Source organism: Aythya marila (genome assembly GCF_965140915.1).
Source record: "Aythya marila genome assembly, chromosome: Z".
NCBI classification, from domain to species: domain Eukaryota; kingdom Metazoa; phylum Chordata; class Aves; order Anseriformes; family Anatidae; genus Aythya; species Aythya marila.
In genome coordinates this window covers 50,854,574-50,879,296 of record NC_139080.1, presented here as the reverse complement: position 1 = coordinate 50,879,296, position 24,723 = coordinate 50,854,574, and the positions used below count along the sequence as shown (strand labels likewise).

General features: G+C 44.1%; 1 protein-coding gene across 4 annotated transcripts in view; it reads right to left on the bottom strand.

Annotated features, from left to right (window-relative positions):
- FBN2 (fibrillin 2) overlaps positions 1-24,723 on the bottom strand; it is a 202,977-nt gene that overhangs the window by 57,803 nt on the left and 120,451 nt on the right. For all 4 annotated transcript variants that reach the window (XM_082783017.1, XM_082783018.1, XM_082783020.1 and 1 more), the window contains 6 exons: positions 20,236-20,373; positions 18,891-18,941; positions 18,393-18,518; positions 11,492-11,719; positions 8,088-8,213; positions 6,179-6,307 (listed from right to left, as the gene is read on the bottom strand). In XM_082783017.1, the coding sequence (XP_082639143.1) occupies positions 6,179-6,307; positions 8,088-8,213; positions 11,492-11,719; positions 18,393-18,518; positions 18,891-18,941; positions 20,236-20,373 (798 nt within the window). The remainder of the gene's footprint in view (positions 1-6,178; positions 6,308-8,087; positions 8,214-11,491; positions 11,720-18,392; positions 18,519-18,890; positions 18,942-20,235; positions 20,374-24,723) is intronic.

Genomic DNA, 24,723 nt, shown 5'->3' with positions numbered 1-24,723 from the left:
CGCGATGACATCCGCCAGTTCTTTCAGCACCCGGGGATGAATCCCATCCGGACCCATGGACTTGTAGGGATCCAGGTGGAGTAGCAAATCCCGCACACGTTCAGGGTCAGTTGGGAGTTTGTCATCCCCACCGTCCCGGCCCTCCAGCTCAGGGCACCCTGGGTCCCGAAGCCCATCATCGGCATTGAAGACAGAGGCAAAGAAGGCGTTAAGCGTCTCTGCTTTGCCTATGTCATTGTCTGTGAGGAGACCTTCCCTATCAAGGAGCGGCCCTATGAATTCTTTAGTTCTCCTTTTTCCATTTACATATCTAAAAAAAACCTTTTTATTTTCTCTCGCAGACACAGCCAGCTTCAACTCTAGCTGTGCTTTGGCCATACGAACTTTCTCCCTACAAACACGAACAGTATCCCTGTATTCTTTCCATGACACCTGGCCCTCCTTCCAGTAGCGAAACACTCTCTGTTTCCGCCTAATCTCCATTAGAACATTCCTGGTCAGCCACGCCGGCCTCCTGCCCCGCCTGCCTGACTTGCGATATTTAGGAATTGCCTGATCTTGTGCTTCTAGGAGGCATCGCTTAAAGAGTGACCAGCACTGGTGGACATCGAGGCCTTCAAGAGCAGTTTCCCAGGGGACCTTGCTGACTAGTTCCCTGAGCAGCCTGAAGTCCGCTTTCCCCATATCTAGGGATGAGGTTTTGGTGGCACTTTTCCTTCTGTCACCATAAATTTTGAACTCAACCACTTCACGGTCGCTATGACCGAGGCGGCCACCAATCACCACATCTCCCACCAGACCCTCTCTGTTTTCTAGCAACAGGTCTAGGAGGGCACCTTTCCTAGTTGGCTCCGTTAGCACCTGCACCAAGAAGTTATCATCTAGGTGCTTCATGAACCTCCTGGACTTGCTCGTGTCAGCCGTGTGGCACTCCCAGTTAACGTCCGGCAAGTTGAAGTCCCCCATAAGGACAAGGGGAGTTAATCTCCAGGCCTCTCTTAGTTCTGTAAAGAATAATTTATCGGCGCTATCGTCCTGGCCAGGCGGTCTGTAATAGACTCCCACAACGACATCCCCTTTATTTGTTCGTCCCTTGATCCTTACCCAGAGGCTCTCAACTTTGCCATCGCCGACCTGAAGTTCCACACAGTCCAGCCCCTGCTTCACATACATCGCCACCCCACCACCTCGCCTACCCTGCCTGTCCCTCCTGAAGAGCCTGTAACCATCTATCGCAACACCCCAGTCACAGGACTCATCCCACCAGGTTTCGCTTATGCCGATGATGTCGTAGTTGCGGGACTGGGCCAGGACTTCTAGCTCATCTATTTTATTCCTCATACTGCATGCGTTTGTGTAAAAGCATTTCAAGTGCGTCTCCTTACACTCAGCACCTTGTGGATCTGACCAAAGGACCTCACTGGCACACAGCCCCTCTGATTCTAGCGTACCATCCCTTAGGTCATCACCGGCGCGCCTGGTTTTAGCCCCTTCCCCCTTCGACTCTAGTTTAAAGCCCTATCTATCAGCCCTGCCAACTCCTGACCAAAGATCCTTACCCCTCTCCAAGAGAGGCGCATCCCATCCGGTGCCATCAGGCCCGGTGTAGCGTAGACCTTCCCATGATCAAAGAAACCGAAATTCTGCCGGTCACACCAGTCTTGAAGCCACGAGTTTATGTGAACAGTACGTCTTTCAGCTTCGATCCCCCCTATCGGAAGGACAGAGGCAAACACCACCTGCGCCCCTGATCCTCTAAGTAGTCGCCCCAAATCCCTAAAGTCTCTTTTGATCGCCTTCGGACTTCTCGTTGCTACTTCATCGCTACCAGCCTGAAAGACCAGTAGCGGGTAGTAGTCAGTGGGCCGTACCAGGCGCTTGACTTTCTTGGCAAAGTCTCTCACCCGAGCCCCAGGGAGGCAACAGACTTCTCTGCGGGTTGGGTCCGGTCGGCATATCGGTCCCTCTGTCTCTTTTAGGAGGGAGCCCCCCATAACAATAGCCCTTCTTTCTTTTTTGAAGGATGATGTGGCAATGCGACGTGTAGGTCGCATTGTCTTAGGCGCCCCCTCCAACTGGGACGGGTGTTTGTCTACTTTGTCATTTAGATTGTCTTGCTCTAGTCCTTCATATCGATTATTTAAGGGTAGATGAGAAGGTGAGGTGGGCAGAGAGAGGGCTCGCCTACCACCCCGAATAGGCACCTGCCTCCATTCCGCCCCTTGATCTAGGTCTCCTCCCGCTGCCTGGCCGGAGGAGGGAACCTCCGTCTTCTGTGTAACAGGAGACGCCTGTGCCGTGGCAGTCTCGTGAGCCTGCCTCAGAGAGGGTAGAGCGCACCTCCACCAGTCAATTTCCCTCTCTGATTCCCTGATGCTCCTGAGCCTGTTCACCTCCTCCCGGAGCTCCGCTACCTGGCTGAGCAGTTCTTCAACCTGGGCACACCTCCCACAGGCATACCCACCACTGCTGTCGGAAACCGACAGAAGGCTGGGGCACACTCTGCAGCCCAGGACCTGGACGGCTGCGTGTTTCCCTGAGCCCTCCGTCTGAGTAGCCACACTGGCGACCGTGGCTGGAGATGCCTCACGAGATGCGGAGGCCACGGTTTTCTGCCTGGTTGATACCATGGTCAGGTTCTACGCAAGCAGGTTACAAGCACCGAAAGGAGAGGCAGCTGCAAAAGAGCGACAATGGGCCCCCTGCTCGCCCTGCCCGCGTGAACTGCCGCGCAAACTGCCACGCCCTTCGATGTGCCACGCCCTGTTTGCCCGTCCTGTTCGCCGCGCTCCTGGTCGCTCGCGCTCCCTAGGGGCAACTTTTAAACAGCCTGGGAGGGGGCGCTGCTGGCTCCGCCCTCGCCTCGTCAGCCTCCCTCGCGAGGACAGCCGGGTCCCGGCGGCTCCCCCGAGTGGCCTCGATGCCGGACAAAAAGCCCTGCCCGCCTCCCACATTTTTAGTGGGAGGATGCTCTGGCACTTGAACAAGTCTCTAAGAGAGGCTGTGCAATACCTGTCCTTGGAGATTTCCAGTATTGAACTGTTCATGGTCCTTGCTCTAGTTTATCCTGCACTGAGCACCGGTTGGACTGGATGACCTCCAGAAGTCCTCCAACCTCAATGAGAGGGACTGTGATTCTGTTTCATCGGCCTTTGAATAGAGCTTGAACAATTTGTCCCTTTCAAAGACATATTTGCATAACAGAACTAAAAAAGTTAGGATTTAGTAAAAAAAATAAAAATAAAATGGAACATCTTGTACTCGTGGGGCACTTCAACTTCCCTGACATATCCTGGAAGCACAACACAGCCCAGAGAAAGCAGTCTAGGAGGTTTCTGGAGAGCATGGAAGATAGCTTCCTGACACAGCTGGTTAGTGAACCTACCAGGGGTGGTGCCCCGCTAGACCTTCTCTTCACAAACAGAGAAGGACTGGTGGAGGATGTGATTGTCGGGAGCTGTCTTGGGCAGAGTCACCACGAAATAGTGGAGTTCACTATTCTTGGCGAGTCCAGGAAGGGGACCAGTAAAACAGCTGTATTGGACTTCTGGAGGGCTGACTTTGAGCTGCTCAGGACACTAGTTGGTAGTGTCCCTTGGGAGGAGGTTCTGAAGGGCAGAGGAGTCCAGGAGAGCTGGGCGCTCTTCAAGAGGGAAATCTTAATGGCGCTGGAACGGTCTGTCCCCACGTGCCCAAAGACGAGCTGGCAGGGAAGAAGACCAGCCTGGCTCAACAGAGAATTGTGGCTTGAGCTTAGGAGAAAAAAGAGGGTTTATAATCTTTGGAAAAGTGGGCAGGCCACTGAGGAGGACTATAAGGATGTAGCGAGGCTGTGCAGGGACAAAAGTAGGAAGGCCAAAGCCCATCTGGAGCTCAGTCTGGCTACTGCCGTTAAAGATAACAAAAAACGTTTCTATAAATACGTCAACACAAAAAGGAGGACTAAGGAGAATCTCCATCCTTTACTGGATGCGGGGGGAAACTTAGTTACAAGAGATGAGGAAAAGGCGGAGGTGCTCAATGCCTTCTTCGCCTCAGTCTTTAGCGGCAATACCGGTTGTTCTCTGGATACCCAGTACCCTGAGCTGGTGGAAGGGGATGGGGAGCAGGATGTGGCCCTCACTATCCATGAAGAACTGGTTGGTGACCTGGTATGGCACTTGGATGTGCACAAGTTGATGGGGCCAGATGGGATCCACCCAAGGGTACTGAGAGAACTGGCAAAGGAGGTGGCCAAGCCACTATCCATCATTTATCAGCAGTCCTGGCTATCTGGGGAGGTCCCAGTTGACTGGCGACCAGGGAAGCTCATGGAGCAGATCCTCTTGAGAGTCATCACGCAGCACTTGCAGGGCAAGCAGGCGATCAGGCCCAGTCAGCATGGGTTTATGAAAGGCAGATCCTGCTTGACGAACCTGATCTCCTTCTATGACAAAGTGACACGCTGGGTGGATGAGGGAAAGGCTGTGGATGTGGTCTACCTTGACTTCAGCAAGGCTTTTGACACCGTTTCCCACAGCATTCTCCTCAAGAAACTGGCTGCTCTTGACTTGGACTTGCGCACGCTTCGTTGGGTTAGAAACTGGCTGGATAGCCGGGCCCAAAGAGTCGTGGTGAATGGAGTCAAGTCCAGTTGGAGGCTAGTCACTAGCAGCGTCCCCCAGGGCTCGGTGCTGGGGCCAGTCCTCTTTAATATCTTCATCGATGATCTGGATGAGGGCATTGAGTGCACCCTCAGTAAGTTTGCAGATGACACCAAGTTAGGTGCGTGTGTCGATCTGCTTGAGGGTAGGAAAGCTCTGCAGGAGGATCTGGATAGGCTGCACCGATGGGCTGAGGTCAACTGCATGAAGTTCAACAAGGCCAAGTGCCGGGTCCTGCACCTGGGGTGCAATAACCCCAAGCAGAACTACAGGCTGGGAGATGAGTGGTTGGAGAGCTGCCAGGCAGAGAAGGACCTGGGAGTGATGGTTGATAGTCGGCTGAATATGAGCCAGCAGTGTGCTCAGGTGGCCAAGAAGGCCAACAGCATCCTGGCTTGTATCAGAAACAGTGTGGCCAGCAGGGCTAGGGAGGTGATCGTCCCCCTGTACTCAGCTCTGGTGAGGCTGCACCTCGAGTACTGTGCTCAGTTTTGGGCCCCTCGCTACAAGAAGGACATCGAGGTGCTTGAGCGGGTCCAGAGAAGGGCGACAAAGGTGGTGAGGGGCCTGGAGAACAAGTCCTACGAGGAGAGGCTGAGGGAGCTGGGCTTGTTCAGCCTGGAGAAAAGGAGGCTCAGGGGTGACCTTATTGCTCTTTACAGATACCTTAAAGGAGGCTGTATTGAGGTGGATGTTGGTCTATTCTCCCGCGTGCCTGGTGACAGTATGAGGGGGAATGGGCTTAAGTTGCACCAGGGGAGTTTTAGGTTGGGTGTTAGAAAGAACTTCTTTACTGAAAGGGTTGTTGGACATTGGAACGGGCTGCCCAGGGAAGTGGTGGAGTCACCATCCCTGGAAGTCTTCAAAAGATGTTTAGATGTAGAGCTTAGGGCTATGGTTTAGTGGGGACTGTTAGTGTTAGGTCAGAGGTTGGACTCGATGATCTTGAGGTCTGTTCCAACCTAGAAATTCTGTGAAATTCTGTGAAATTCTGTGAAATCTAAAATAGGGTTACGTGTATCCTACCAAGATACAAATTTCAGACTTTCCATTTCCATGGTGTATGCAGAAGTACTCTATAATCACAGAATTTCTAGGTGGCTAGTAACTTTTGGTGTCTCAGTATCTATTCTTATGATTTAAACAATTTAGAAATATGCGAGACTTTTTTACACTAAATTGTCTCAGAATTTCTTAAGTCCTAAAAGAATCAAAGAAACACGAATCACATTACCCTTGAAACTTCAGCCTCCTGTTCTTAGATGCATTAAATGTTTCAATACCTCATGAGCCGCTGTTAAACTATATAAATAGTTGCTGACAATCTGAATTAGCTATACAGAAATGCGTGAATGTAATCAGCAAAAAGAACAAGCAAAGCTACATACACAAGTCAGTTATCTGTCCTATATATTGGACACTGGTCATTTTTTCAAGAAGTCATATTATGTGTATGAAGTATTCAGTGGAGTAGTGCTAGTATAGTACAGAGTACAGCAAATGGAATGTCTCCAGCTCATCCTGGTAACACTTACCCATACAGTTCTTCATCATCATAAACCCACTTTCATAACCATCAAAGCACTCGCACTCAAAGCTTCCAGGAGTGTTGACACAAGTACCACTTCCACATAAGTCTGGGGAGATCCGGCACTCATCAATGTCTGTTTTACAGTAAATGGAAATGTACAAAAGTCAAAAAGAATTTAAGGTGATTCTTGCTTTCACAGAAGTTAACTTGGACATTATAAATGAATTCTACAGAAATTATATATAGTACATTCATTGATAGAGAAATGCAATTGATTTTAATATTTAAAAGATTGTGTGAAAAAGTTTGTGGAAGATTCATAATGCAATACCTTTAGAGCTCTCAGCCATAGATTAAACTATGTTAAAGTGTATTTCTAAGGACACTACTGTAATAAATTCTGAGTTATTATTATAGAGGTAACGTTTGACTCCATGAATACAGTGCCATTGATATTAAATTGCTTTTTATGAAGACAATTCTCTAGTAATTCATAATTCTTTTTTTTTTTTTTTTTTTTACATGTTAAGAAAACATGAAGGATTCACAGGGAATAAAAAATAACAGATTATTTGAAACAATAAAGACAATAGACCAAGAGGATAAGGCATAGAATTAGGGCAGTCATCTGAGAAGTCTGGGGAGCAAGGAATAAAAGAACAGAGAAAGGCATCGACATGTCTGTGGTAAGGTGGTGAGCTGGACAGTGAACTATTTCTTAAAGTGGCTCAGGAAAACAAAGCTAGTGCAAGCTTAACTGAAGAAACTGCAAGAAGGAACAAAAAAAAAAAAAAATAAGATTTTAAACAGTTCTTTTTTTTACAACATGAAAGAATCTCTTCTGCCTCTTGTTGCTCCAAATGGCCAGGTTTCTAATGGGAGAGGATAGTTCTGTTCTCATGCACATATGTGTGGAGGTGTGGGATGGTAATTCATATGGTGGACCTGGGATGTCACTGAATGCTTGGCTTTCTACAGGCTTCATAAAACATTTTGTTGCTAATTTAAAATAAGAAAATGTCTTCTATTTAATAAAACCTGGGTCTCTGTGGCTTTTCTGTGGAACATTTTCACCAGGACAAAGTTTCAATGAAAAACAGAACCCAAACACACTTTCATAGGGAGAAGTTTTCTGAACTATTCTTGTTAGTTTAGAAATAAAGTTAGTTAAATGCATTTCTCATCAATGCAATCACTATAAAAACAAGGAAATCACCAGTTAGGGCAACATTAACATCCAGACCAACCTCAGTTAACATGCCTTACCACCCACACTTTGTATTGGTCAGACTCACTCACGGACTCCTGTGTGGTAAAACAAAACCTCCTTCATTTTCAGCTCAGAGCCACCCACAATGCAGGCATCCAGGTTCTCATAATGAGGAAACTATCACACTTATCTTCTATTTTAGTCTTTCCAGGCAGTAAATAAACTTAAATTAAATGCACGCCTCTTCTTGTGTTAAAGCACTGATGTCAGAATTGCAAGGGTGCCTCTGTGAGTGCTTGGCTATCAAATCTAAATGAAAATTAATTTCTAGTGGAGTCCCTCAGTTCATCCACACAGTGGATGTTTTATTACAGAGTAAAGACTATAAATTGAGTTAATCTGTATGCTAAGAAGTAGAAATTAACTTCACTGGTAATTCTTTCAGATTTTTCAGATTGTACTGACAGAGCATGACTTGAGCACCTTTAACACCAATTTAACAGATTCCTAATGTCTATTTAACAGAAGAATGTTAAATTTAATAGAGAATCACTTCCTGAAAGGGAAACAAAACTGTTGACTACTCTGTACATAGATTATGCTCTTAGAAATTGAAGAAAATGAATTACTTTGAGCTTCCAGATCACCAAGCTATGCAGCCATCACAAGTTCCTTTAAGAATTGGGGAAAATTAAAGACTTACCTGTACAGTTTCTTTCCTCCATATCTAAAGCAAACCCACTGTTACATCTACATTTGAAACTTCCAATTGTATTCCTGCATTTACCATTCATACACATTCCAGGGAATACCTTGCATTCATTGATATCTATGGAAAAAAAAAAAAAAAAAGGAAAAAAAAAGAAAATAACATTCTTAAACACTTAATATATAAATATATATTGAATGGGAATTCCTTTTCCTTTTTATCAATTGTACTGAGCATAAAAGGCATGCAGGGCAGCAGGGTACTGCAGGGATGGCCTCATCCCTCACAGGTTTGGAGTTTGGAAAAATGAAATCAAGGAGATAACTAATAGGGGACATAGCTGGAGACACAGCTGTGATGCACTCCTGGAAGGCAGTACTCCAAGCCCTAGGAGGCACCCTTGAAGGACTTCTGCCCATGGAAGACCTATGTCAGAGCAGTCACACCTCTAAGGAACTGTTCCTGTAGGTGATCCATACCAGGGCAAGTGACAACGGGCAGTTTTGGCTCTGGAGTACTACTCTGGAGTAGTGACAGCCCTGAGGGCTGGGGTACAGAAAATGCTTAAGAAGGAAAGAAGAGTGAGAGAAAACATTAAACAAATAACAAGGGGTGGAAGAGAGAAACCATCTCCAAACACCTGCTGCCCAAAGCCCCACCCATGGTCTGGAACTGAGTGCAACCTGCAATAAAAACACAGGGACAAACACCAAGAAGAGTGGAGGAGAGGTGCTGGGCTGAAATTGAGCCTGGAAAAAAGGCAGAAAAGGTGTTTGCCTGCCCATTCAATTGTTTATGCCTTCTTTGCTTTGCAATACACAAATCAGTAATTAAAAGTTTATGTTTTTCAGCAATCCACTAAATTCAATGAAATTTCCCATGTTGCCACTGTTTTGCTTGTGACACAAATACGTATCATGTTCTTTACTTGGCTAACACAATGAATATTCATGGTTTTGCTGAACCTTCTTGTAAGAGATGTAATTATTATTATTATTATTATTATTATTATTATTATTATTATTATTATTATTATTAATTGAGTGATATTTCAAAATTTCAAAATCAGTTTAGGAAAGGGTAACTTTTCTTTTGTTGAATATCAAGCTTGAATATCAAGCAAAATGTTTCACCTCTTCTGAATGTATTTTCTGGACAGCTGGGATAACATAGGCTGTTCAAAGTTCTTGCAAACTCTCTCATAAGCACGTGCACAAGGGGATTTACAGATTTGAATGAGCTTTTCTTATACTCTATAATTTGCTGGATGAATGTCCTTACGTGAGGACTAAAAAAAGTATGGTGCAAAAGCAGAAACATGCAGCAAAATCTTACAAAAATCTTGAGCGCATAGAATTCTGTATTTGTTTAGCAAATTACCACTGAACGTTGAGAGCTTTTGTGAAGCTTAACAATTTTGTGGAGCTTAACAATTTGTTAAAGTTTTCTCAAACAGCTCAACATATTTTCAAGACAAATGTTTCAGAATACTGTGTTCAAGTATTAAATCAATTCAGGATAACCTCAGCTTCTGAACACACAGAAATTTACTGTTCTTCTTCTCAGTCTTCAGTCATCTAAAATAATCTCATATCTTGTTTCTTAAGGTTTTTCAGCCTCTTAAGCTTTGTCTGTGCTCTGTGGAAGGGAAAGACGGGAAAAAATGGACAAGATGTTTTTACTTCTTTATCACTGCAGCTCCATTGCCCTCATAATTTGAGTGTAATATCAGATACCCTTCCCTTTTAATCACTTAATTGGTGATTAAAATCAATTGGTGAAAAAACTCTGCAAAGCACAGACGGAACCCATCCTTTTTCAGTCCGTATTTCTACAGGTCAGTCAGCCTCACCTCCATCCCTGGAAAGGACCCTGAAGGCCATCTGTAAGCATGTGGAGGATAAGAAGGTGATCAGCAGTAGTCAGCATGGATTCACCAAGGCTTAACCAATCAGGCTTAACCAATCTGATAGCCTTTTACAATGAGATGACTATCTAGGTAGATGAGGGAAGAGCGGTGGATGTGGTCTACCTTGACTTCAGCAAGGCATTTGACACTGATGCCCATAGCAACTTCATTGACAAGCTCAGTAGCCTAGATGTTTGGACAGTGAGTTGGTTTGGCAATTGGCTGGATAGCAGAGCTCAGAGGGTTGTGCAGCGGTGCAGTGTAGCTGGAGGCCTGTAGCCAGCAGTGTCCCCCAGGGGTCAGGATTGGGTCCTCCCTGCAACTAGGGAGAAATAACCCCAGGCACCAGTACAGGCTGGGGGCCGACCTGCTGGAGAGTAGCTCTGCAGAGAGAGACCTTGGAGTCCTGGTGGACAGCAGGCTGACCATGAGTGAGCAATGGGCCCTTGTGGCCAAGAATGCCAATGGTATTCTGGAGTGCACTCGGAAGAGTGATGCCAGCAGGCCAAGTGAGGTGATCCTCCCCCTCTATACAGCGCTCGTGAGGCCACACCTGGAGTCTTGTGTCCAGTTCCGGGCTCCCCAGTGCAAGAGGGACATGGAACTACCAGAGTGAGTCCAGAGAAAGGCTACTAAGATGATAAGGTGACTGGAGCACCTGTCGTACAAGCACAGGCTGAGAGAGCTGAGACTGTTTAGCTTGGAAAAGAGATGACTGAGGGGAGATGTCATCAATGTATATAAATATCTGAAGGGAGGGTGTCAAGAGGATGTAACTACACCTTTTCAGTTGTGCCTAGCAACAGGACAAGAGGCAATGGGCACAAACTGAAGCACAGGAAGTTCCAGTTGAATATGAGGGGTCACTTCTTCACTGTGAGGGTGACAGAGCACTGGATGAGGTTGCCCAGAGAGGTTGTGGAGTCTCCTTCTCTGGAGATATTCAAAACTCCCTAGATGCCATCCTGTGCAATGTCCTTGAGGTGATCCTGCTCTGCAAGGGGGTTGGACAAGATGATCTTCAGAGGTCCATTCCAAACTCAACCATTCTGTGATTCTGTGGTTCAGAGAACCCTCAGCAAATTGCAGTAATATTTTATGTTCACATTTTAACTCCTTGACTTCATGGAATTCCATCTCATCCTCAGTTCACTCTTTGCAAAGCACTATGTTAAAAAGGTGTGTATTTTCTGTTATTCTCATCATTTAGATCTCCCTTCCCTATCATAGTCCTATCATAGTCATTTCCTTTTTGTCCTTATCAAATTCAGACTTTGCATCTTTTCTTGGCAGGCTCCTATAACACCCTTTAACACCATGCAAACAGAAGTTTCCCTACCTTTACTATCATCTTTGTAAGGTACACATCTTTATAATATTTCTCCTCTCAAGTACATAAGAAATATAAATCCTGTCATTTCCTTAGAATATTCACCAAGATGTACATATAATTCACTTCTAGATCAATTAGACAATAATGAACCCTTGCCTTTATAAAATGGCCTGCCAGTTAGAATATCTCCCCTGTTGGAAAAGCCAGGACCTCTGGGACACAGAGACTCATATTCCTTTGTGCCAGGCTTTGGACACTCCTCACAGTCAGAGCCCCAGGCAGCACCTACAGCACAGCAGCAGGCATCCATACGAAACTTGCCAGGCACAGACTGAATGCACTCATCTTCATCCCATTTCAAGTAGCATTGCTCCATGCGGATATCTGCACATTAAAAAAAAAAAAAAAAAAAAAAAGGAAATTTTACCCTTTGCTAGGATTTCAGTTCTTCAGAAGCAGCTGTTTGAGTACATATATGTGTAACAGTAAGTCAGTTTCTGGGAGACAGATTTCTGCTGAAGATGCTACACTTCTGCACTGTGTTGAACCATTTGAAATTGCTATTGGTAAGTTTCTGAATCTCTGTTGCAATACATAAAAGTAGAAGTATTTATCTAAATGCTAATTTCTACAACATACAAATAATGGGAAATGTATCAATTACAGCTGGGCTAGAGAAGATGTCTGTGATTCTACATCTTCCTAGTATGGAATGGAATTCAAACTGTGTTGTCAGAATAAATGTAAGCATTAATTTTTTATATGACACGCTGGACTGGAAGTTAGACTTCAGGAAACCTAACAGATATTTTAAATGCTTAGCACAAAATGCTTTGGCAAAAATGCATTATATAAAAAATAACATGGATGAGCTTCTGAATTATTTTCCATACAAGTCCTTCAGAGTTACACAGTTTTACAGTATAAATTTATCCTATGCATATCTTAAGGTAAACAATTTAGAATCAAGTATAAGAAATAGAAATTGTTTAAAGAATTCTTATGTTTTCCTGTAAACTACTCTATTTCAGGATCATATTTATTTTCATTTCAAAAGATTCAGCAAACATATTTCTAATAAATACTTATTTTCATTAAAATGTAGTGGACCCTGCAGTAAAATGAACATATTTGAGAAATACATAGCACAGTGCCTATGTAGCAGAGGAGAAGGCACAAATCTTGTAATATAAAGGGACATCTTCTCAATAAATTAGGAAGAGGGAACATGGCTTTAGAAGGTAAATGAATCCTGTGTGTTGCATGAAAATGACTCCCTTGTTCCAACCTTTCATTATCTCAGTCACCTACATCTAAATCCACATGTGTCATAATGAAATTTCTCACTGAGAAGTAGTACAGGGTTGATGGTCACAGATGACAGTGACTGGCAACAGAATTGCTAAGTATTGTGGAAAAAAATAGAAAGAGAAAGGAAAACCTAACATGCAAAACTACATATGCTATGCACTAAAAAATACACACATGCAACTTAGCAAACTTGGTTTTGAATTAATTCTTTTCTTCTATGAGACATTTATGCTGATTATACACATCTGTTCCCTTTCAAAATTCTATTTTTAAAAATACCTCTAGCATTACATTCACATAAAAAAAAAAACAACAACAAAAAAAAAAACAAACAAAACACACAAAACACACAAACACAACCTGATAGCTGTTTGTATCAGTTATTGGTAAGGCATAGTGCAATTAAAGGAAAATTGCTTGCTTAAACTTGAATCTCCTTTGAAGAAAAAGAACACTGGTCAAATAAAAAACATGCATTAGAGCAGGCAAATTCTGGACTGACATAAAGCAAGGGCTGAAAATTTGTACTTGTTCTATTGTTCTGTTTCCTTAAAAGAAAGCAAATGCTGTCAGTAATAATATTTTTATAGTCCTTAGAAATGTTAAAAAAAAAAAAAAAAAAGTTAACATGAATTCCAGAATCTTTTAAGTATTCAGTTCCCTGACTGTATCTTTTTCATTTCTGACTACTGATTTTTAAGGATTTCAAAAAAAGCAATCTGAACAGATGTACTGCAAAACACTGAATTCCTGGATGGAGAATGTGTGTGTGGTACAAATTAATGTCATTTAAAACAGACGTGCACTTTTATAGAATACATTACAACTCATAATAAATTGTCTTTTTTTTTTTTTTTCCTCCCCACAATCTTATAGATAAATGTAACTCCAAATTACTAAGTATGGCGTATTTAAAACCATATAAACATTTTATGGTATATGAATATGGATTTTACAGCTTCTCGTATGTAATAAATACAAGCTCCCTAAGAGAGCAAGCAATGGGATATAATTTCCAATTAAAAAGGCAAGAAAAAGTACATTCGCTATCAGATATTGCTGTTTTATTATGATAATTCAGATGCTCCAGAAATTTGTAGCAATGTGACTTTTTATAATACCTGTGATTGTAAAAAGCACTATTATATTCATGCATATTCATGCACTTCCCCAGCTCTAGAAAAAAAGTTACAGAAAAGTTAAGGGTTTTTCAGGGGAACACACTTTCCTGGTGGTAGTGTAGGAACTGTGGTAAGTCTCTCCTGCTCTTTTTCCTTATCTTGTAACCTCATGAATTGAGTTCTAGCTCTTTCCTTTTTTCTCTGCCAACAACAAAAAAGTTTAGCAGACTAGTAAAACTAACTGCACTTGCTACAGGATATTTTCGTTTTCTTTAATTTGCATAAGGGCTTCAGTACTTTTTATACCTCAAAACTTTCCTGTAGAGAACATTGTCTTCACAGATACCATATTTTGTCAGTAGAAGACATTCATGTTCTGTACAATGAAGATGAGCTTTTATCTTTATCTACATCCATTTTGCTTTCTTACAAACAGAACAATTTGCACCAGTGTTTGTGATACAAGATAGTACCTCATTTTCACGACGACTAGATAGCAATAGAGAAAAGAGCAAGTCACACTGCATTTTAAGCTTCTGGTTGGTCAGCAAACTGCTTATTGTCTAGCTCCCAGTGAGTTACATGTTTCTGTTTTGGAAGAGAAGTCATAGTAAGGGCAGCACTCTAGCAAAACCTATTGACTGCACTGAAGGCAAGACAAGTCATAACACAAACATTCACACACACACACAGAATTTCTAGGTTGGAAAAGACCTCAAGATCATCGAGTCCAACCTCTGACTCCTAACACTAACAGTCCCCACTAAACCATAGCCCTAAGCTCTACATCTAAACATCTTTTGAAGACTTCCAGGGATGGTGACTCCACCACTTCCCTGGGCAGCCTGTTCCAATGCCTCACAACCCTTTCAGTAAAGAAGTTCTTCCTAATATCCAACCTAAACCTCCCCTGGCACAACTTAAGCCCATTCCCCCTAGTCCTGTCACCAGGCACGTGGGAGAACAAACCAACCCCCACCTCGCTACAGCCTCCCTTGAGGTACCTATAGAGAGCAATAAGGTCGACCCTGAGCCTCCTCTTCTCCAGGCTGAACAACCCCAGCTCCCTCAGCCGCTCCTCGTAGGACTTGTTCTCCAGGCCCTTCACCAGCTTCGTCGCCCTTCTCTGGACCCGCTCAAGCACCTCGATGTCCTTCTTGTAGCGAGGGGCCCAAAACTGAGCACAGTACTCAAGGTGCGGCCTCACCAGAGCTGAGTACAGGGGGACGATCACCTCCCTAGCCCTGCTGGTCACACTGTTTCTTATGCAAGCCAGGATGCTGTTGGCCTTCTTGGCCACCTGAGCACACTGCTGGCTCATATTCAGCCGACTATCCACCATCACTCCCAGGTCCTTCTCTGCCTGGCAGCTCTCCAACCACTCATCTCCCAGCCTGTAGCTCTGCTTGGGGTTATTGCACCCCAGGTGCAGGACCCGGCACTTGGCCTTGTTGAACTTCATGCAGTTGACCTCAGCCCATCGGTGCAGCCTATCCAGATCCTCCTGCAGAGCTTTCCTACCCTCAAGCAGATCGACACATGCGCATAGCTTGGTGTCATCTGCAAACTTACTGAGGGTGCACTCAATGCCCTTGTCCAGATCATCGATGAAGATATTAAAGAGGACTGGCCCCAGCACCGAGCCCTGGGGGACGCTGCTAGTGACTGGCCTCCAACTGGACTTGGCTCCATTCACCACGACTCTTTGGGCCCGGCTATCCAGCCAGTTTCTAACCCAACGAAGCGTGCGCCAGTCCAAGCCTAGGGCAGCCAGTTTCTTGAGGAGAATGCTGTGGGAGACGGTGTCAAAAGCCTTGCTGAAGTCAAGGTAGACCACATCCACAGCCTTTCCCTCATCCACCCAGCGTGTCACTTTGTCATAGAAGGAGATCAGGTTCATCAAGCAGGACCTGCCTTTCATAAACCCATGCTGACTGGGCCTGATCGCCTGCTTGCCCTGCAAGTGCTGCGTGATGACTCTCAGGAGGATCTGCTCCATGAGCTTCCCTGGCACTGAGGTCAAACTGACAGGCCTGTAGTTTCCCGGGTCTGCCCTCCGGCCCTTCTTGTAGATGGGCGTCACATTTGCCTGCCGCCAGTCAACTGGGACCTCCCCCGATAGCCAGGACTGCTGATAAATGATGGATAGTGGCTTGGCCAGCTCCTCTGCCAGTTCTCTCAGTACCCTTGCGTGGATCCCATCCGGTCCCATCGACTTGTGCACATCTAAGTGCCGTAGCAGGTCACCAACCAGTTCTTCATGGATAGTGAGGGCCACATCTGCTCCCCATCCCCTTCCACCAGCTCAGGGTACTGGGTATCCAGAGAACAACCGGTATTGCCGCTAAAGACTGAGGCGAAGAAGGCATTGAGCACCTCTGCCTTTTCCTCATCTCTTGTAACTAAGTTTCCCCCCGCATCCAGTAAAGGATGGAGATTCTCCTTAGTCCTCCTTTTTGTGTTGATGTATTTATAGAAACGTTTTTTGTTATCTTTAACGGCAGTAGCCAGACTGAGCTCCAGATGGGCTTTGGCCTTCCTAATTTTGTCCCTGCACAGCCTCGCTACATCCTTAAAGTCCTCCCTAGTGGCCTGCCCACTTTTCCAAAGATTATAATCCCTCTTTTTTCTCCTAAGCTCAAGCCACAATTCTCTGTTGAGCCAGGCTGGTCTTCTTCCCCCCCAGCTCGTCTTTGGGCACATGGGGACAGACCGCACCTGAGCTATTAAGATTTCCTTCTTGAAGAGCGCCCAGCCTTCCTGGACCCCTCTGCCCTTCAGAACCGCCTTCCAAGGGACTCCACCAACTAGTGTCCTGAGCAGCTCAAAGTCAGCCCTCCGAAAGTCCAATACAGCGGTTTTACTGGTCCCCTTCCTGGACTCACCAAGAATAGTGAACTCCACCATTTCGTGGTGACTCTGCCCAAGACAGCTCCCGACAATCACATCCTCCACCAGTCCTTCTCTGTTTGTGAAGAGAAGGTCTAGCGTGGCACCACCCCTGCTAGGCTCACTAACCAGCTGCGTCAGGAAGCTATCTTCCATGCTCTCCAGAAACCTCCTAGACTGCTTTCTCTGGGCTGTGTCGTGCGTCCAGGATATGTCAGGGAAGTTGAAGTGCCCCACGAGTACAAGAGCTGACAATTTTGCAACTTCTGTCAGCTGCCTGTAGAGTTCCTCATCTGTCTCCTCATCCTGGTTCGGCGGTCTATAGCAGACCCCGACCAGGACACTAGCCTTGTTGTCCCTGCCGATCCTAACCCAAAGGGACTCGACCTTGTCATTCCCAGCCTCGAGTTCTACAACCTCGAAAGACTCTCTAATATAGAGAGCCACACCACCACCCCTTCTGTGCTGCCTGTCCCTTCTAAAGAGCTTATATCCAGGCATTGCAGTACTCCAGTCATGAGACTGGGCCCACCACGTCTCCGTGATGGCAACCAAGTCGTAGCCTGCCTGCTGCACGATGGCTTCCAGCTCCTCCTGTTTGTTACCCATGCTGCGTGCATTGGTGTAGATGCACTTCAGCTGGGCCATTGCCTTATCCTTCGGCCTTGCCATCGTTCCCCCTGGCACAGCCCCAACAATCCTAGCTTCAGCCCCATCCCCCTTCCTACCTAGTTTAAAGCCCTCTCAATGAGCTCTGCCAGCTCCTGGCCCAGGATCCTTTTTCCCCTAAAAGATAGGGACCCGTCTGCGGCCATCAGGCCAGGTGCTGAGTAAAGTGCCCCATGATCAAAAAACCCAAGATTTCTGCATTGGCACCAGCCCCGGAGCCACGTGTTTAACAGGTGGGCTTTCCGTGTCCTCTCTGAACCCCTCCCTGCCACCGTAGGGATGGATGAAAACACCACCTGCACTCCCGCTCCATCCACTAACCGACCCAGTCCCCTAAAGTCTCTTTTGATAGCCTTCAGGCTTCTCTCTTCGATGTTGTCACTGCCCGCCTGGACTATCAAAAGAGGTTAATAGTCAGAGGGGCGTACCAGGTTGGGAAGCTTCCTGGCAACGTCCCTGCCCCTGCCCCCAGGGAGACAGCAGACTTCCCTACGGGTAGGGTCAGGCCGACAAATAGGGCCCTCTGTTCCCCTAAGAATCGAGTCTCCAACAACAATAACCCTCCTGTCTTTCCTGGTGGAGGCAGTCCTGAGGCGTGGAGTCGACCTCCTTGCCCTAGGCATCCTCCTGGGAACACTTGCTACCTCTTCCTCAGCTACTGGTCTGTCAAGCTCCAGGGCCTCAAACCTGTTGTGTAAGGGCACCTGGGAAGGTGGGGCCGGAAGGGGAGGGCATCACCTGCGATGTCAAGCAGGGACCTGTTTCCATTCCTCCTCAGCTCCCAGATTCCCTCCCTCTGCCCAACGGCTACAGGGCAGGGGGTCCACCCCCATTTGAGGAGTCTCACCTCGGTACCTCACATTCACATTCCCTCTAGGGATTAACAACTCTTCCCTGAACTGGCACACGTATCTGAAGTCTTAGCAGGCAAGACTTCAACTAAGACATACATTTAACAAATTCAGCAATATATAAAAAAATCAAACATCCTTTCATACTCTTTGAGAACTACTTCAGACATTTGTTATACAGAGCCTAAAAGTTAGCAGAGTTGACTGTGCTCTTACCTAAACACACTCGCCCTGTTCCATCCAGTGTCAGTCCTTCAGGGCACTCGCAGTGAAATGAACCTTTGCTGTTAACACATCGCCCATTGGGACAAACCCCCGGGAAAACATCACACTCATTTACATCTGTTGGTAAATGAAAGGGTGAAAGAAATTTCAGACTGTATGATTACTTCAGACTCCAGCAAGTAGAAAGCTACAACTTTTTTTGAGAACTTCAGCTATAGGAAAGAAAGCATGACACTTTCATTCATAATATATCAGGATATGTAATATTTTGTAATAAATAAATTGAAGGAGCAGTTCCATCCTTTTTGTACCATTTTGACATTCTCCAATAGTGTTAACATTTATGTCCCCAACGGTCAGTAACTGTGATGGCATTCACCTAAGATCAGTATGATTATGCCTGGCAAAATGAACAGCATAATCAATCCTCTCTAATACCATTTTCCAGGGGAAAAAAATGACATATTGAGTAAGAAGAAAAAGCATTACCTTCACAGGTAACACCCTTAACTCTGGCAAATCCTCTTGAGCAAGCTGTATCTGGAATCAAGCCAAAAAGATATATCACTGCTTTAGAATGACAGAAATATAAGAACAAGTTATTAAAAATAAAAGTATCTTTGCAATTTTTCTATATTTTCTAACTGTATAACATGATGAGTGATCTAGCCTCAATGAAGAAAACTACAGACTCATGCATGTCACTTCCAACAAATAATAGCTGGGGAAATTATATCTTATATATTTTTTTCTTATCTTATATAAATCTTATAAAAATATCTTAATATATAAATCTTATGTATGTTTTCCTCAATGGGAAATTGAGGAATCAGATTAATCTCTGCACTCAGATGTAGCTGAAAGGTAAATTTCTTGTAAAGTTCCCTAAAGATTTCAAGCTTTAGTGATGCTAGTTATCACTTAAGTGTTTTTGTTGTTGTTGTTGTTTTTTATTATTATTACTACAGCTTAATAAAGGATCTCAGCAAATATATTATTTTAGGATATGTATGTAAAATGTAGCATGTTGTAGAGATATGTAAGCTTCCTGAAATCAAGTGAGTTAGAGATTAGGAAATTAAATGGCCAAATTTACTTAGTCTGAACTACTGAGCTCTCTAGAGTGACTAATCACTCCAGATCTAGAATCACTTTTTGATCAGTTCTACCAGCCTAACCTTACCATGGTACTTCCTGGAGTTCAAAGTACTATCTTGTCTTGATGCTTTACTACATCTCAAAAGCTTGCTTGTTTGCAGCATGCTTACTAGATGAGATACATGTGACTACAGTTATTGTTTCAATTTAAAAATAAAGGCTGCAAGTGGCAATATTCAAATCTTATGGTGAGAGTGTGACACAGTATTTATTCCATGAAAATGAGCATGCATTTAGCATTCCTGCTTCCAACCTCCAGCCCTACCCCTGTGATCTAATACTAGTACTATACTGCAATCAATAATTGTACATAAGTTTTGTGGTTGAAAACAGCTGGAACAAGTGTTAACAGCCCACAAAATAAAAAGTCCTCAAGACTTTTAGCAGATATTTCACTTTACTATTATAGTCTTTAATTTAACCTACCCCAATGCACAGTTCTTGTTGAGAAGAAACATATACAGCTATTCAAAGATCAATTCAAATGTTATTTCCTTGTAGCTTCTAAATTACTAGAATAATACCTGATTGGAGATTAGAAGTGATGCTAAAGAAAACAATCTCATTTCATAGTGTTTTCTTGTTAACATTTTTTAACAGAAGATGATGAGAATTTGTTAGTGTTACATTTGCTCTTCTTACAAAAGTCACAGTATATGCAAGCACAGCAGCATACCTAATTCACAGCGCTCACATGGGCTGCCCCAGGCTGCTCCTAAGGTAGCACAGCATTCAGATTTCAATGTCGCACCATTGATGTTGACTTCACAGCGACTATCCTGGATGTTAAGCCAGCAAGTCCCCTTCAGGCTATCTACAATAGAAACAAAATGGAACTGTTACAGTAAAAATAGCTGGCATCTTCTCATGCCACTGGCAGATGGAGTACAAAGAGAGCACAGTCTGTCTTTGCATCAGAGTCATTTTGTATGCATTTTATTTTAGAAGTAGAGGAAATGAATACCACTACCACTAAAAATGAGTGGTAGAGTGCATTGCTTGAGGCATTTTATAGTCCAGGTCCTATAGCTAGTTGAGGTCCTCCAGCAATTACAGTAATTGTATTTATTTGTTTAATCTAGAGACTGTTCATTTCTAAAATACACAAGCAGCAAATAGATATTGTAACCTGGGATTCCCCTTTCCAGCTGACTGATTGAGCCACTGGGCTATGATCACTGGGTGCTCTTACCTCTGTCCCACTCGGTGACACTTTAAGATTGTCAGAAAGAAAAGAAAAACAGAATGTGGGTGGCAGGAGTGTGCTATATTCTTTTAGAGGTCCAGTCCTCCTGGTGCATTAGGAGGGCTTTGATTATATCTGTTAGCTTACACTCTACTCTCAGCTCCTGAGGATGCAGTCACAGTACAGCCAGCTTCTGAATCACAAATTAGATTTTCAGGCTGTGAACCCAGGCCTGCTCAGGGCAAACCCATTCCACTAAGTGCCCAGCACAAGCAGCACCTCCTGACTGCTCTCCAGCTAACCAGCCATAAAGACGAGAGATTTTCAGTCACCAATGTCAACTATGCTGCCTGAAATTCTCTGAAATTCTTTTAGGTACACAAATATTCAAGTATAAAAAATTATGCTTTCAATGCCCAAGCTACTTTTCAAAATGTCAGTCAGATCCTAAATCAGGTATCTACATCTTAAAGTACAGCACCTTGACTCAGTACTTTTATGCCATTGTATTCAAATGAGATCTAATTTCTTGAATTCACCATATTTGAAGAGTTGTGACAGTGTGGTGAAGTTCCCACTGACTGGAAGAGGGAAAATATAACCCCCATTTTAAAAGGGAAAAAGGAGGACCTGGTCAGTCAGGACCTACAGGTCAGTCAGTCTCACCTCTGTGCCTGACAAGATCATGGAGTAGATCCTCTTGGAAGGAGGGTCGTATTAAGGCACATGGAAAATGAGGACGTGACTAGGGGAAGCCAACGTGGATTCACTAAGGGCAGATTGTGCCTAAAAAATCTGGTGGCTTTCTATGATGGGGTTACAGCACTGATAGATAGGGGAAAAACAACTGACATCTTCTACCTGGACTTGCGCAAAGCATTTGACACTGCCACTGCCAAAACCATTTGGCACTGCACTGCATTTGACACTGACACTACCCTTGTCTCTAAATTGGAGAGACATGGATTTGATGGATGGACCACTCAGTGGGTAAGGAATTGGCTGGATGGTCACACTCAGAGAATTGCAGTCAATATCTCAATGTCCAGGTGGAGATCAGTGACAAGTGGTGTTCCTCAGGGGTCAGTACTGGGACTGGCGCTGTTTAACGTCTTTGTTGGTGACATGGGCAGTGAGATCGAGTTCAGCAAGTTTGCTGATGACACTGAGATGTGTGGTGCAGTCAACATGCTGGAGGGAAGGGATCCCATCCAATGGGACCTGGACAGGCTTGAGAGGTGGGCCTGTGCAAACCTCATGAGGTTCAACAAGGCCAAGTGCAAGGTCCTGCATCTGGCAGGGCAATCCCCAGCACAAATAGAGGGTGGGTGGAAAACTGATTGAGAGCAGCTCTGAGGAAAATGACCCAGGAATGCTTATTGATAAGAAACTGAACATGAGCCAACACTGTGTGATTGCAGCCCAGAAAGCCAACCATATCCTGGCTGCATCAAAAGCAGCATGGCCAGCAGAGCTGATTTTCCCCCTCTGCTTTGCACTTGTGAGACCCCACCTGAAGCACCTGAAGCACTGTGTTCAGCTCTGAAGTGCCCAGCACAAGAAGGACATGGACATATTAGAATGAGTCCAGAGAAGGGCCATGAAGATGATCAGAGTGATGGAGCATGTCTCCTATGAAGACAGCCTGAGGTTGTTGGGGTTGTTCAGCGTGGAGAAGAGAAGGCTCCAGGTAGGCCTTATAGCAGCCTTTCATTACCTAAAGGGGGCCTATGGGAAAGCTGGGGAGGGACTTTCTGTCAGTGAGCGTGGTGACAGGACAAGGAGTAATGGCTTTAAACTAAAAGAGGGTAGGATTAGATTAGATACAAGGAAGAAATTCTTTACTCTGAGGGTGGTGAGGCACTGCACCAGGTTGCCCAGAGAAGCTGTGGATGCCCCATCACTGGAAGTGTTCAAGGCCAGGTTAGATGGGGTTTTGAGCAACCTGGTCTAGTGGGTGGGAGGTGACCCTGCCCGTGGCAAGGGGGTTGGAATTACAAGATCTTTAAGGTTCCTTCCAATGATTCCATGAAGCAGACCACAACCTTTGTCACTGGATAGCAAAAGCAGTCTTTAAATATCTAACCCTAAATATCTAGATTTGGAGATCAGCCTTGACAGAGTTTAAATGCAAGTGCATACTCAAAGTTCAAAGCTAAGAAAGTGGCACAAATGAATTTAACAAGGTGACTTATGCAAGATGAATAGGAATTTGCTTTTAAGATTTATACGTAATATACATATAAAAAGCCAGACTGCCTATTAGGTGCTGTGGATTATTATTACTGATACCTCATATTTAGGATCAACACACTCCACCTTTTTTTTTTTTCAGTCAACTTGAACTTTTCTACAAAACTGTCATTAAAAAATTATGTAGACCACTGAGAACACAACTTTTCGTTAAAAAAATGTATGAACCAATGACGGGCTGAGGATCGTGGATGAGGCATCTTTTCTAAGCCTTGTTCCACCGTTGTCTAACAGTCAGGAATAGGGTTAACATCAAAAGACCAAAGGAAGACATAAGCTACAAAGTGACTACCTGGATCTGCCCTTGGCCAGTCATGGGTTGGTCATGTCTTCACACCATATGTCCCAAATACAGGGGACTAACACAGGGAGAAAAAAATAGGCCCTTTTAGCTGCTATTTCATGCTACATCTAGCTTATTGGCCATACATTGATGTTTCTGTTTTATGTTATCAAAATGTAAACGCTTCCATTGCTTCATTCACCAGAAATTTCTGAACACGATATTATTCATTTTTAGTAGCCAACGTTACGGGATGAAAAAGTCAAAACAGAATCTCAGAAATGATTTAAACTATACAAATTAGCAGGTGACTTTCTTCACACCAGCTGCATCTATACTACCCTGCCAAAATCTGCTTGTCTTATCTTTTTCAGGCTATGAGTTAATTTCCTTTATTTTACACAACCTCTCTTGTCCAGACAAAACTTACAGAGGGCAGTCACTGTGACTTTTACTTTGGTGAAAAAATTATTTATTATTCAGCATCAAAGCATTCTTTCTGCTGCTTGCAGCTCTTTGATTCTGATTTGAAGAAAAATATATGCATACTACAGACAGATGGCAGCCTACGGGTTGTGCACTGTGTGAATTCCAAAAATATTGACTAAAATGTGCATTAAAAGCATATATTAAGTGCACATTTCAAAGATCACAAATAGCGGTACCTCTACTACACGAGCAGTTTCCAAAACAGAAATGCAGCACTGGTACCACTAACAGATGTATTTGAAATACAGTTCCAACTCTGCCCTTCCTTACAGGAGGGCAGCCTTAATACTGCAGACACTCTCAGTGTGAAAGCAAAAGAAATGCATAATACATCATGTTTTTTTGTTGAATGCTTTTACTGTAAATGCTAAACGAACAACTTTCATTTGCTGGAAGTTGGAGCTCTAATATGAGGCCAAATGTGACTTGAAATCTTGCTATTACTTGAGCAAGTCATTTTTCTTTTATGCAGGGAACTTCACAGAGAGAGACAAATGACTCACATCTATGCTGGATTTCTACGGGCAATATGGATGCAAATGGCTTACGCCACCTGGTTCTTCAGCATTAAGGCTGAGCAGACCATGCAAAGGAACCAGAGGAAATGACAGACTGAAGTTATCTGTCCATGAACTAAGTAAAGAACATGCGTCAACCACATAACTTGAGTATGATCTGAGTCCACAAGAGAATGGTGAAAATCAGCAATAAGGCCAACTGGAACAAACACATGAGAACAACATGTTATAAAATAAAATTAAGAGTATTGTAATGTTAATAGTTTTTTCTTCTAATTATGTTGTCATGTGCAACTTTACGGGAATTTTAAGTTCAAGCTCTCATTCCCATCATGAAAGAAAGAAAAAAAAAACCTTATAAACAGAGGTGATTTTGGTTCTGACATGAGACCAAATTTGGAACTAAACCAAAACTGTAGAGAGGTCATAATCAAA